Consider the following 14,019-nt stretch of genomic DNA (forward strand, 5'->3'; position numbering starts at 1 on the left):
GCCAGGTAATTTATTTAGCGTGTCCATTCCTGCTGTCCCCTCTCCGCTGGCCACCCCCTCCCCTTCATCTCTCTCTCCCCCAACATTTTTTTTTTTTTTGCGGTACGCGGGCCTCTGACTGTTGTGGCCTCTCCCGTTGTGGAGCACAGGTTCCGGACGCGCAGGCTCAGCGGCCGTGGCTCACGGGCCCAGCCGCTCCGCGGCATGTGGGACCTTCCCAGACCGGGGCACGAACTCGTGTCCCCTGCATCGGCAGGCGGACTCTCAACCACTGCGCCACCAGGGAAGCCCCCTCCCCCCCAACATTTTTTATTGAAGTATAACGTACAGAAAACTATACAGGTCTTGCGTATACAATCAATTTCCCCAGAAAGCACACAGCTCTGCAGTCCGGACTCAGAATGTTACAGCGCCCAAGAAGCCTCCCTTGGCGCTCCCCTCCGGTCAGCCCTCCTCACCCCGCTGTCACCGTCCTGATCGCTATCCTGACCTCAGCAGGAGTGTTTGTCTGGTTTCGCTTGTGGGTGGCTGCCGCCTCCTGCTGGCTATCTGTGGGAACTGCCCTTAGGGAAGAAAGAGACCCAGCATGTGCGGCCTCTGTAGGTTTTCTGTTTGTGGCCGGGGCAGATGACCACGAACCCAGTGGCTTCAAACACCAACGTACTACCTTACAGTTCCGTGGGCCAGATGTCTGACACAAGTCTCACTGGGCTAAGAGGAAGGCGTGGGCAGGGCTGGGCCCCTCCCGCCGTCTCCAGGCCAGTCCTTCTCCCGCGGCTGTCTCTCCAGCTCTCCGCTCATGAGGACCGTGATGGGTTGGGTCCCTGGGATAACCCAGGATGATCGCCCCATCTCAAAGTCCTTCATCTTCATCACACCTGCAAAGTCACTCCTGCCATGTAAACTAACTCGTTCACAAGGTCTGGGAATTGGGATTGGACACCTTGGGGGCCATTGTCCTGTCCACCATGTACCCCTGCCCCCAGGAAGGAGGGTTTTTTGGGAAAAAACTAACTACCCCCAAGCAAAGCCCAGAATCCCCAAATATCTAAGGAGAGACTTCAAAAGGAATGAGAAAGACCAAAACAAACAAAAAGAAAGATCCCGGAGCACACCGAGAGGACACAGGAGAAAAAGAAAGGAAAGTAACTCTGTTCACCGTCCTCATGAATAAAGACCAATGTTCATCCATAAAACAGGCAAAAGATGCATTTTCTTTCTTTTTTTTGAAAATTTTATTTATTTTTGGCTGCACTGGGTCTTCGTCGCTGTGCGTGGGCTTTCCCTAGGTGCAGCGAGCCGGGGCTACTCTTCGTTGTGGTGCGCGGGCTTCTCATTTCTTTTTTTAAAGAGACAATGTCAAGTGAAAGGAAAACACATAAACTGGACTTCATCAAAATTTAAGAATTTTTTCATCAAAGGATAACCAATCAACAGTGAAACAGCAATTCACAAAATGGGAGAAAATATTTGCAAACCATGTTTCTGATTAGGGGTTTATATTCGGAATATATAAGGATCCCCTTCAACTGAGCAAGAAAAAGACAAGCAGCCCAGTTAAAAGTGTGCAGAGGCCTTGAATAGGCATTTCTCCAGAGGAGACATACAAATGGGCAATAGGCACATGAAAAGATACTCAAGGTGGTCATCAGGGAAACGCAAATCAAACCCACGAGACACCACTGCACACCCATTAGGAAGCCTGTTATCCAACAAACACAAAATAATAAGAGTTGGTGAGGCTGGGGAGAAACTGGAACCCTTGTGCATTGCTGTTAGGAATGTAAAATGGTGCAGCTGCTACGGGAAACACTTGGATGGTTTTTCAAAAAAATGAAACAGAATGACCGTAAGATCCAGCAATTCCACTTCTGGATATATAAACAAAAGAATTTAAAGCAGGGACTCAAACAGACAGTTGTACACTCATGTTCACCTGTGGCTTCACGGGGAGTTCCCTGTGATCAGTTGACAGAGGAAGAGAACTCTCAGGCCTGGCTTATGGGGGGTTCTACATGATACACAGGCACCCCCTGAAAGTGGACGGTTGCAGCACCACAGCCCCTCTCTGAGGCATCCCTGAGGGACAGTGGTGAAGAGAAATCCTTTAGGTGGGCAGAACTTCTATCAGAATACTTGAAGGCATGAGAAGGAGCCTGGGGCGGGCTGGAGGGGGGGGGGTGTTCCAGGACTTATTTGACATCTATAGACATGCCACCCAATGACAACAGAGCACCCTTTTATTTTCTCAAGAACCCAGGGAACACTTACCAAGACAGACCACATACTGGGCCCTAAAACAAGCTCAACAAGTTTAAAAGAATTGAAACGATCCAGAGTGTGTTCTCTGCCATAAGGGAATCAAACTAGGAATCAATGACAGAAAGACAACAGGAAAATCTCTAAACACACGTACATTACACAGCATACTTCCAAATAATCCATGGGTCAAAGAGAAAGTCCCAGAGGAAATAACAATACATAGAAATGAATGAAAATGAAAACACAGCATATCAAAATTTGTGGGACAAAGCTAAAGTAATGTTGAAAGGAAAATCCATAAAATTAATTGCTTACCTTAGAAATAAATAGCCTATGTGCCTACCTCAACAAACTAGAACAAAAAAAGAGCAAAATAAATCCAAAGCAAGGAGAGGGAAATAAAATAGCCAAGACAAGCAAAAAAAAAAAAAAAAAAAAATGAAAGAAAAAGTGGAGGGGGGGATAGAGAAAAATCATTGAAACAAAAAGCTGGTTCATTACAAATAAATAAAATCAATAAACCTCTAGCAAGACAGAGAAACTTAGAGAAGACACAAATCACCAATTTCAGGAATGAAACGGAGGGTTCATTATAGGTCTCATAGCCATTAAAAGGATAATGTTACAGACTGAATGTGTTCCCCCAAAATTCATATGTTGAAACTCTACCCTCCCCCCTTGTGATAGTGTTCAAAAGTGGGGCCCCCATGATGGAATTAGTGCCCTTAAAAGAGTCTGGAGAGAATTTGCTTCCCTCTCTGTTCTTCTCCATGTGAGGCTACCATGAGAACTCAGAGTCTGCACTCTGGAACAGGCCCTCACCAGAATGTGACCCTGCTAGCACCCTGATCACAGACATCCAGGCTCCAGAACCATGAGAAATAAATTTCTGTTGTGTATAAGCCACCCAGTCTATGGTACTTTTCTAGAGCAGCACAAAATGGACTGAGACATAAAATAAGGGAATACTACAAATCACCATGCTCATAAAGTCTAAGGCTTAGAAAAATGGACAAATTCCTCAAAACTGCACAAACTACCAAAACACAATTAAGATGAAATAGACAATTTGAATAGCCTTATAACCATCAAATCCATAAAAGGAAAATTTATAAATTTTTTTTTTTTTTTTTGCGGTGCGTGGGCCTCTCACTGTTGTGTCCTCTCCCGTTGCGGAACACAGGCTCCAGACGTGCAGGCCCAGCGGCCATGGCTCACGGGCCCAGCCGCTCCACGACATGTGGGATCTTCCCGGACCAGGGCATGAACCCGTGTCCCCTGCATCGGCAGGCGGACTCTCAACCACTGTGCCACCAGGGAAGCCCCCCATAAAAGGAAAATTTGATGAACTGGACCTCATCAAGAGTTAAATTTTTTGCTCTGTGAAAGATCATGTAAAGAGGATGAAAAGATAAGCTACAAACTGCGAGGTAGTGGGTCAGACGCAGGGATAATTGTGTTAATGAAGATTCAGATTCACCAAGCCTTGTTCAAGATTCATTCAGTCAGAAATATTTTGTGAGCTCCTATGAAGTGCCAGCCAGTGTTCTAGGCGCTTCTGCAGTGTTCTGCAGGGGAGACGGGCAAAAAACAGAGCAGGAAGCAAAATGTGTGGTAAAGTCAGGAGATGCCACGTTCAGGGGACCAAGAAATGTGGCAGCAGGGTTGGGGATCCAGCAGATGGGGGTGTGGTTTAACCCTCCCATGCCAGCCTCCTCCCTGGCCCCTCCATGTCCCCCTTACAGTAGCCACCCTCTGGCCTCGGACCTTGGTTCTCTTTTCATTCTCCTCTCCCTCCATTGGTGACCTCATTCTGTGGGTGATCTAAATACTGTATTAGTCAAGATTCTCAAGAGAAACAGAACCAATAGGATATATAGAGATAAATGAGAAGGTTTATTGTAAGATTGGCTCACTTACAGTGACGGAAGCCAAGAAGTCCCATAGTCTGCCATCTGCAAGCTGGGAACCAGGAAAGCTGGTGTGTGATTCAGTCTGAGTCTAAAGGCCTGAAAACCGGGGGGGAGTGGAGGGGGGCGACGGTGTTCAAGCAGAGAGAGCGAATTCTCCCTTCCTCTGCCTTTTCGTTCTGTTTAGATGATGCCACCCAAATTGGGGAAGGCCATCTGCTTCTGTTAGTCAATTCAAACGCTAATCTCTGCCAGAAACACCCCACAGACACACCCAGAAATAATGTTTTACCAGCTATCCAGCCACCCCTTAGCCTAGTCAAGCTGACACATAAGATTAACCACCACAAACACCATCTATCTGCTGGATACTCCCAACTTCACATTTCCTGCCCAGATCTCTGTTCCGAGCCCTGGTCCACACATCCCACTATCCAGTCAACATCTCTACTAGCTCCTCCCCCAGACTCACCCTGATCTCAGGTGGCTGTGAGCGACCACAGTGAGCGGCAGCTTGAAGTGGGATCTCAGTTCCCTGGGAATTGAACCCGGACCACAGCAGTGAAAGCACCGAATTCTAACCACTAGACCACCAGGGACTATTGGCTAGGAGCAGGGCCCTGGCTGTCATCTGCTTTGAAGAAAGAATCAGCAAAGAGATGAAAAGTATTGAGGCAAGTAAAGTGTTTATTAGGAGAGAAGAATAGAAAGCACAGGCAGGCTGAGAGAGAGAGAGAGAGGCGTGTGCTTTTGGGGGTGGTTTAAACCATATGGGGGAAGTTCTTCTAGGTTTCCTCTGGCCAATCAGCTTGCTTTGTCTGGCTCTGAGTCCATATCTGGTCTGACTCAGGGCCCTCCCCTGTGTGCACATGTATCTTTTAGCCAAGATGGATTCCAGCGCAAGGGTCTCTGAGAGGTTAACAGAACATATTATGGTCTAGCGCCCCCTCCCTTTAACCTTTCTGCACATGCATAGTCTGGGAGGGGGTCTCCTTGGCCCCAAGAATGAGAACTATGTGGTCTCTTTGTCTTTTATGCCAGCAGGGCTCAGCCCCTCTCTGTTTCTGCCGTTCCCGTTCCCTTGAAGCGTCCACAGGAGACAAAGTCCAGCTGCTTATCCTGTTCCTGTTATTATCTTTATTTTTAAAGCATAAACAGGAGGTTAGTTGTAAATGTCTAAACTGGGGCCCGTCTATCTCCTGCCTCAACCCCACCCACACCCTCCCCAGGTCAGCCAATGGACACTCCAACTTTCAGACCTTACAAGCATCCTCGGTGCCTCTCGTTTACACACAGCCCCAGATCAAAAGAAGGCTGCGCCTCTCATCTGGATTACTGTGGAGTCTCCTGGGTTCTACCCAGTGATTCTATAAAAATGTAACTCAGAGGGCTTCCCTGGTGGTGCAGTGGTTGAGAGTCCGCCTGCCGATGCAGGGGACACGGGTTCGCGCCCCGGTCCGGGAGGGTCCCACGTGCCACGGAGCGGCTGGGTCCGTGAGCCATGGCCGCTGAGTCTGCGCGTCCGGAGCCTGGGCTCCGCAACGGGAGAGGCCACAACAGAGAGAGGCCCGCGTACCGCAGAAAAAAAATGTAACTCAGGGCTCATGGTAGCCTTACAGTAAGTCTACCTACATGCAAACCAGTTCTGTTCCGAGAGCGTGTTCGCAAGTCCAATTTGTTTGTAAGTCCAACAAAGTCAGCCTAGGTACCCAACTAACACAATCGGCTATATACTGCTGTACTGTAATAGGTTTATAATACTTTTCACACAAATAATACATAAAAAACAAAGAAAACATGTGTAATCTTACAGCACAGTACCTTGAAAAGTACAGCAGTACAACAGCTGGCATCCAGGGGCTGGCATCGAGTGAACAGGCAGGAAGAGTTACTGACTGGAGGAGAGGAGGTGGGAGATGGTAGAGCTGAAGGACCTTCAGCAGTAGGAGACGGAGGGCAGGCTGCAATTTCACTCATGCCTGACGTTGATGGCACAGGTTCTAGTTCTTTGCTGGATTCAATTCTATCTACCCTCTTGAAAAAATGATCCAGTGATGTCTGAGTAGTAGCTCTTTTTTGCCCATCATAGACGACACGGTAGCACTGGATTGCATCCTGAATGGCTGCTGCAACCTTCATGTACGTTCGGGTCCTGTGCCTCAAAAACTAACAGTGCCTTCTCAAATAAAGAAAATCCCCTTGGGCTTCCCTGGTGGCGCAGTGGTTGAGAGTCCGCCTGCCGATGCAGGGGACGCGGGTTCGTGCCCCGGTCCGGGAAGATCCCACATGCCGCAGAGCGGCTGGGCCCGCGAGCCATGGCCGCTGAGCCTGCGCATCCGGAGCCTGTGCTCCGCAACGGGAGAGGCCACAACAGTGAGAGGCCCGCGTACCGCAAAAAAAAAAAAAAAAAAAGAAAATCCCCTTGCCATTTCCTGCATCATGAATCTCTTTGGTTGTTCAGTTACTTGTTCTTCCTCTTGTCTCTCTTTGTCCTTTCTCTGGGCCTCCAATTCCATCAGGCCTTCATTAGGAAGTTCCACATTCACATCTTTGAAAGTTCGCAACTTGAAGGTTCCTACGTAGGGGATTTATTATATTCATAATGGCCAAAAAGCAGAGAAAACTGAAAGATCCATCCACTGATGACTGCATACACAAATGTGGTCCATCCGTACAATGAAATACTACTGACCCATAAAAAGGAAAGAAGCACTGTCACAGGCTACAAGGACGAACCTTGAAGATGTTACGCTCAGTTAAAGAAGCCAGGCACAAAAGGCCACACAAAAGTGTATGGTTCCACTTACATGAAATGTCCAGAACTGTCAAATCCAGAGAGACAGAAGTAAATTAGTGGTTGCCAGGGGCTGGAGAAAGAGCGAAGGAAAGTAAGTGATTAATAATGAGTACCAGGTTTCTACATGGGCGAGACGAAACTAAAACTAGCAAATGGTGGGGACTGCACAACCTTATGAATATACTAAAAACACTGAGTTGTACACTTTAAAAGGGTGAGCTGTAGAGAATGTGAATTACATCTCAATTTTATATATATATATATACTTTTTTTTTTCCTCTAGGTAACTCAGATGGCTTCACTCTTCCACTCACCCTCTGCAGGGTCTCAGGGACAGTAAAGCCGCGTTCTTAGCTGGCTCCTCCTAATTCACCCCCTCCACTCGCTGACCACCCCCTTCCTCCCCGGCTCTGCTCCTGCAACCTCGCCCTCCTCTTTGCTTCTGCTCTTGCTGTGGCTCCGCCCTCTTCCCCTCAAGCCTACACACCTGGCCCCTCACACCCGGCACGTGCCCCTGCACCTTGGGACCCCGCCCTCTCAACGTGCGCCGCCGCACCTCCACACTCCCCATCCCCCTATCCTCTTGGCCGCGACTCGCATTAACTTCTGGCTTTCCTGCACTTTCTTATCAGTGTTAGGTAATCTTGTGTCCTGATGCTGTAAGCTCCGGGCAGGCGGGGCCTTCGGCACTTTGTTCCCAATTTGTCACCAGAACCTACTGCGTGGTACACAGTAGTCGTCAGTAAACGCTAACAAGCATTCAGAAAAATAATGAGGATAACTTTAAAAAATCAAGTAGTTATTAAACTTTTAAAACTAAATAAAACTCTGAATAGTCTTTTCTGCACACTGATTTCCAGGGGACACTAAAGGACATGCATTTTCACAAATGTTAATAAATAAATGCATTTATTATCGGCATCCGCAGTGCAACTTTCCACAGAAAACACAGCCCGCGCCCGGAGCGTCGGGACACCCAAGGCCGCACGCCCCGACCCAGAGGGAGAAGGACGTCAGGGCGCAGGCGCAGAGGTCGGGGTCCCACCGCCGTCAGCATGTCTGGTGCGCCTCCTGGCGGCGGCCGCAAGCCACGCCCCCACCCCCGGGCGGAAATGGCTACTGTTGGACTCGGGGAGCATGCGCGAGTCCCGGGAGTTCTCGCGAGAGAAAGCGGCCCCAAGGGAGACTTCCGGTAAGGGGGGCATCAGACGCTGGTAGTGGGAACTTCCGCCGCTAGGCCGAGGGGCGCAGGGCGCCAGAGGAGGCGCGGGCCAGAGAGCGGGCGGCGGGTCGGTCCGGGGGAAGCCAGAGGAGGGCCGGGCCCCGCCGCGCCCGCCGCCATGGACCCGTTCCTGGTGCTGCTGCACTCGGTGTCGACCGGCCTGTCGAGCAGCGAGCTGACTGAGCTCAAGTTCCTGTGTCAAAGCCGCGTGGGCAAGAGAAAGCTGGAGCGCGTGCAGAGTGGCCTGGATCTCTTCTCCGTGCTGCTGGAGCAGAACGAGATGAGCCCCGAGAACACCGTGCTGCTCCGCGAGCTGCTCGTCTCCCTGCGGCGCCAGGACCTCCTGCGGCGCCTGGACGACTTCGAGGCGGGCGCGGCGGGCGGGGCCGCGCCGGAGGAGCGAGGTGGGGGCGGGGGCGGGGGCCTGAGGTCTGGGGGTCAGGCGGGGCCGCGCCGGAGGAGCCAGGCGGGGGCGCGGGCCTGAGGATTGGCGGGGCGTGCGGGGCCGCGCCCGAGGAGCCAGGTGGGGGCGGGGCCGCGCCGGAGGAGCGAGGTGGGGGCGGGGGTCTGAGGTCGGGGGGAGGGCGGGGCCGCGCCGCGCCGGAGGAGCCAGGCGGGGGCGGGGGCCTGAGGACTGGGGGGGCGCCGGGGGAGGCAGGGTCAGCTGGACCAGCAGTAGTTTCGATCTCCCGGGCGCCTCACCTTTTCCGGGTTCGGTTTGCGTGGGTTTTCTCTAAAGAGCCCTGGGAGACGGGTAATATATCCACTTTGCAAATGGGAGAACCATAGTGCACAGAAGTTAACAGCCTAAGTTGCAGAGCATGGACACCCATCCCCCAGCCTCAGTATTTTCTCCACCTCCCCCCTCCCTCCGGGTGAGTTAGAGATTACTCGAAAGGAAAGGACATTGCTAACCTCCCGGGTGGAGTGGAAGTACGCCAGAAGCGTCACAGCAGGTACGGGCTGGTTGATAAGGGACAGTTTTTGCACAGTGGGCCATCAAGGTGTGGTCCTGGCTCTGCTGTTGTCTAGCTGTGTGATCTCAAGAAATAACTTACACTTACCTTCCGTGTCTCCATTTCCTCTTCTGTACAAGTGATCAGTAACGCAGGTGCCCACCTCACAGAACTGGAGGAGTTGGCACACAGGCTGACAGCATATCAGGGATTTGCATTTGAAGATGCAACTTTGCAGGAACCTTCCAAGAAGCATTTTGTCCTTCCTCTTCTCCCTGCTCCCGTCCAGAAACAGCCTTTTGTAGTCTGTCATGCTGATCTCAGTAGTGACTTTTCAGCAGATGAGGACATAGTAGCCAGAGACTGAGGACTGGTGTCAGTCAGGACATCTTCCAGAATAAGAATCGGGGTGTTCAGGGCTGGCGTACAAATTACCGTATCTCGGTGGCCTAAAGCAACAGAATGTGATGCTCTTACAGTTCTCCGTCCAGTAGTCAAGTCAGGGTGTCACTAGGCCATGCTCCCTCTGAAAGCTCTCGGGGAGGAGCCTTCATGCCTCCTCTGGTTTCTGGGGACTCCAGGCGTTCTTGGCTTGTGCCCGCATCGCTCCAGTCTCTGCCTCCGTGGCACGTGGTCTTGTCACTGGATTTAGGGCTCACCTGGATAATCCAGGATGATCCCCTCGTCTCAAGATCGTCAACTGAATCTCATCTACCAAGGCCCTTTTCCAAATAAGTTGACATTCACGGCTCCAGGGGTTTGACGTGAACATACAAAACGTTTTAGGGGCCACCATTCAACCCACTGTAGGGTGAGATGGGGGAGCAACTCCGTCTCCCTGTCCTGAGTAGGTATCTCCGTAACAACACACCCCAACTGTTAAGTCTTCAGAGCAGGCCACGCCTCTTGGGTAGTGTTTCAGGGTGTGGTTAGCTGGGGCAGGATTGGCCTCTGCAGGAGGACCTCTTGGTACCCAGCCCTTGGGTCAGCACCGAGGAGCCCATCAGGGAGTGTGGGGTAACCTGTCTCCTAAAGAGCTCCCGCAATCTCTGCTCAGTCATTGTGTTCTTTCCCTCCCCAGACCTGCGGGCAGCGTTTGACATCATCTGTGATAACGTGGGGAAGGACTGGAGGAAACTGGCTCGTCACCTCAGAGTGTCTGACGCCAAGATTGAAGCCATTGAGGAGAAGTATCCCCGGAACCTGGCAGAACAGGTGAGGGAGTCGCTGAGAGTCTGGAAGAACAGCAGGAGGGATGATGCGGCCGTGTCCCACCTGGTGAGGGCGCTCAGGGCCTGCCGGCTGAACCTGGTGGCAGACCTCATCGAGGAGGGTCAGCGGGCCCGGGCCCTCCAGAACGAGAGTGGGGACCCTGTGTCACTCTCTGAGTCCTGGGACTCAGACTCGCCTGCCTCAGGGGCCTCCCGATGACCCAGCTGCTCTTCTCCAGGACCAAAGGCATCTACCCACTCTGAACTTCGGTTCCCTCCACCGCAGTTAACCACATCCCATCCGTGCCAGCGCGTGAAGACCTGGCAGGGAGCCGGGTGAGGGCCCACGCGGGCTCTGGGCACTGTGATCAGCCTCAGAGGGAGATGCTTTCATCCCCGTTAAACGAGTTCCTACCGGAGGACATTGCGGGCCACATCTGACACGTAGGAGGGACCTAGATACTAGTTAGGGTTAGAAACCTGGTCGTTGTCCAAGTGAGGAAGCGCAGAGTGGAACTGGAGGCAAGTCAGTAGTGATGGGGGAGTTGGGCTGGTAGCCAACGCTGTCCAGCTCTGGAGCCTGCGCTTGGAACCACTGGCTCCTTCTGTCAGTGGTTGCCACGGTGGCCAGAGGCTTGGAGGCTGGCGGTGTAGACCCATCTCCCAGGGCAGGTGGCATGGGGGTGAGGCGATGCCTGTGAGGTGCTTAGAAGATGTGGACACAGGGCTGGGCAGAGAAATATTACGATTCCTGTGATTCCACAGTGTGGTGCGATTTTGTGTCAAAACCACTATCTTCCTGATAACAGAGTTGGCAAGGGAGCTGGAGCCTGTGACTTTAAGAAGTAATCTTTCTTCCTGCTTCTCAGGTAACCCTATTGAAGCAAGGGCCTTTACAGAGGAAACCTCCACATTACAAAGATTTTTTTCTTCCCATTGATGATGATTTCATTTTACATGCTCTCAGAATTCCCACTGTAGTCGATTTCAGCGTCCCTTGAAGGTTATTACAGGCCCAGCCTGGGAGTAGGGTAGCTGCATTTCATAACAGCTCCGGGGACCACTAACAAGGGGAGTGTTTACGGGGGTGGGATGAATTAGGAGATTGGGATTGACATATAAACACTACTGTGTGTTGTATAAAGTGGCAGAGAGCCCAGCGTTCCTGCCTTGCGCCTTCCTGCTGTGACCTTGGGAAAGCTACTTGTGATGTCATGCCATGCCGCCTTGACCTTGGGTTGCTGAGACCCTAGCAACACTCCCCACCAGGCTGTGGACCCAGCCTTCAGCACATACTTAGTGCCAGGCACTGCTAGGAGCTGAGGTCATGCAGCAGACAAGACAGAAGTGGCCCTACTCTGTTGACCCCGAAAGCCTGGCCGGGAACACGGGTGTTAACCAATTCATCACAAGTTTGGGAGTTGAACCAGTTCAGCCCCAGAGTGGCGTGGCCTGGCCCGGTTTATGCACTGAATATTCCCCCGCCTGCCAGGAGCACCTGCCTGTTCAGGACCTCGGGTCAGGGCTAGTTGTGTGGGTAGCGCGCACACCATCACCATCAGTAAATGAGAGTGGCTTGGCTAATGGGTCGCTTTGGGACATAGGTGATCTGGGAAATGTGTCCACGTTTCTTGAACAGAGGCAGATTTCAGAGGTGGTGCTAATCTTCTTATGGTTTATGGCATATGCTACTGAAATGTGAGGGTGCTGGGTACCCTGGCCTCTGGCCTGCATCCCCCAACACGGTTCCCACACCTGGAAGGAACGTCTACCCTCTGTCACACCAGGTGTTCCCATGGAGGCTTTGATAGCACATGCTTACAGCACTCAGGATCTTCCAGTGCCTGGAACCCGGCACTGGGCCGACTCCGTGCCACTTGCGGTGAGGCACTGGTCCCCCGGGCACTGACATCCCAAGGCTTCCCTCAGGGAGCTGCTCTGGTCCACGTGGTGAGGATGTTGGAGCAGCCTCAGTCCGGTCATGTGACCTGATCTCACCACCCAAGGCACAGATCTGAGTTCCAGGACAGAAGAGGTGATGGATGAGAAAGCACCTCCTTCCAGCACTGCTGTCCGCCTCCCAGGCCCTGGAGATGGGCCAGCCGTGGTGGCTCTGGGCCGCTGGGGCAAAGCTGCAGAGCCTGGTGGTGGGTGAACTTGCACAAGAAACTGGCCCCAGAAGGTGGGAGCTCAAGGCCAGCTAGAATCCTCCGTTTGTTCAGTCCTCAGTGGTCAGGGGGCTTCCACTGTAGCTGCGCTGCCAGGCATTGAGGTGAGACCGAGCAAGCAGGCAGCCTGCCCTCGGAAAGCACAGGATTTCCCCACTTTTGTGACACAAAAGGAAAAGGCACAATAAAAGTGTATAGAGCGACTTCCCTGGTGGTCCAGTGGTTAAGACTTCACCTTCCGATGCGGGGGGTGCGTAGGAGAGCTAAGACCCCACGTGCCTCGCAGCCAAAAATCCAAAACAAGCAATATTGTAACAAGTTCAATAAAGACTTTAAAAATGGTCCACATCAAAAATAAAAAAAAAAAAGGTGTCTAGAAAAAGCACAAATGCCTATACGGGCCCTAAAAGTGGAAAGGTATACAGCAAATTTTGGAGAACAGTTCTCTGATTGATAGTTTTTCTGTATGCTATCCATATTTTCCCCGTTTCTGTAACAGTTTCAGTTCGCCAAATACCAGTCCCAGGTGTAACGTGGACTGTCATGGGGGGTGTCCTGGAGAGCAGGGTGCCACGTGGGCTCTCGAGCCTGACCTGAGTGTGAACCGGGGGCTCTGTCCCTTGGGACTCCACCTCCCTGAAAAGGTGGCACTATTTTTACTTTAAAAACAAACACATGTCACCCAGAGCCGCAGAGGTCTGCCAAAGGCTGTTCTGCTCTGTGTGGTCTCAGAACATCGAGCCCGACCTCCCTGATCAGGGATTGAACCCGTGCCCCCTGCAGTGGAAGCGCAGATCCCTAAGCACTGGACCGCCAGGGAATTCCCATTCCGGGTCTTCTCATAACCCCTCCTGGGACAGACGTGGTTGACATCTAACCAGAACTGTGACCCCGGGGACAGGTCAGCTACACCCCACGTAGGCAGGGAGCTGCTGCAGTTTTTGGACAAGGAATTCTCACAGCAACTTTCCAAAAAAAAACCATCCCTTTTTTTTTTTCAGTCACATAAAATTAATTTTTTCTGATAAAGCTGCACACAAGTCATGTGGTTTACTTGGAAGCGAAAGTTAAGAGCCACGTTCTGCTCTCAATCCTTTTTCCCCTGAGAAGAAGGGAAAGAAGGGTCCAAGTGTACGTGCTTCGCGGGAGATTTCCCGGACGACGAAGGAGGATTTGAACGAGTGTTTCCTTGACAAGGGTCGCTCCCTCTCCCGGCCCACAGGTTTCCCGGCTTCACAGCCTTCCCCTGCCACCTCGCCAGGCCAGCCCTGCTCCTGGGCCCCCGCCCCCTCCAGACTCTTCCGTTGGGGCGGGGGCTGGCAGCCCCCCCTCCCCCATGCTCTCCCCGCCGGCTGGCCTGCCTCCCGTCCGCTCCTCTTCCTCCCAGGCGACCCCACGGCCACCCCCAAAGTGCACTGCAGAGTGGAGGCTGCCGGTCCCACGGTGCGCTCTCGTGGCTTGTGCGGCCTCTAGGGCACCTGTTCTGGCCGCTC

At 52.2% G+C, this 14,019-nt stretch overlaps 1 protein-coding gene and 1 long non-coding RNA gene across 3 annotated transcripts; one reads left to right on the forward strand and one right to left on the reverse strand.

Moving 5' to 3' along the window:
• Positions 1–1,278: 1,278 nt before the first annotated feature.
• Positions 1,279–4,817, reverse strand: LOC114887325. Of its 2 annotated transcripts, none has more exons than XR_003791529.1 (3): positions 4,645–4,817; positions 4,183–4,271; positions 1,279–1,702 (listed from the first exon to the last, which is right to left on the reverse strand). It is a non-coding gene; the product is annotated as an uncharacterized LOC114887325 (long non-coding RNA). The 2 variants fall into 2 exon arrangements; XR_003791530.1 differs by lacking the exon at positions 1,279–1,702 and adding an exon at positions 2,758–3,830.
• Positions 4,818–8,174: 3,357 nt separating this feature from the next.
• On the forward strand, positions 8,175–13,071 carry FADD (Fas associated via death domain). Its single transcript, XM_029209520.1, has 2 exons — positions 8,175–8,595; positions 10,229–13,071. Exons 1-2 carry the CDS (start codon positions 8,310–8,312, stop codon positions 10,576–10,578), a joined length of 636 nt encoding a protein of 211 aa, XP_029065353.1. The 5' UTR covers positions 8,175–8,309; the 3' UTR covers positions 10,579–13,071.
• The last annotated feature ends 948 nt before the right edge of the window (positions 13,072–14,019 follow it).

This window comes from Monodon monoceros, unplaced genomic scaffold (assembly GCF_005190385.1).
Source record: "Monodon monoceros isolate NGI ecotype Baffin Bay Population unplaced genomic scaffold, NGI_Narwhal_1 Super_Scaffold_7, whole genome shotgun sequence".
NCBI classification, from domain to species: Eukaryota; Metazoa; Chordata; class Mammalia; order Artiodactyla; family Monodontidae; genus Monodon; species Monodon monoceros.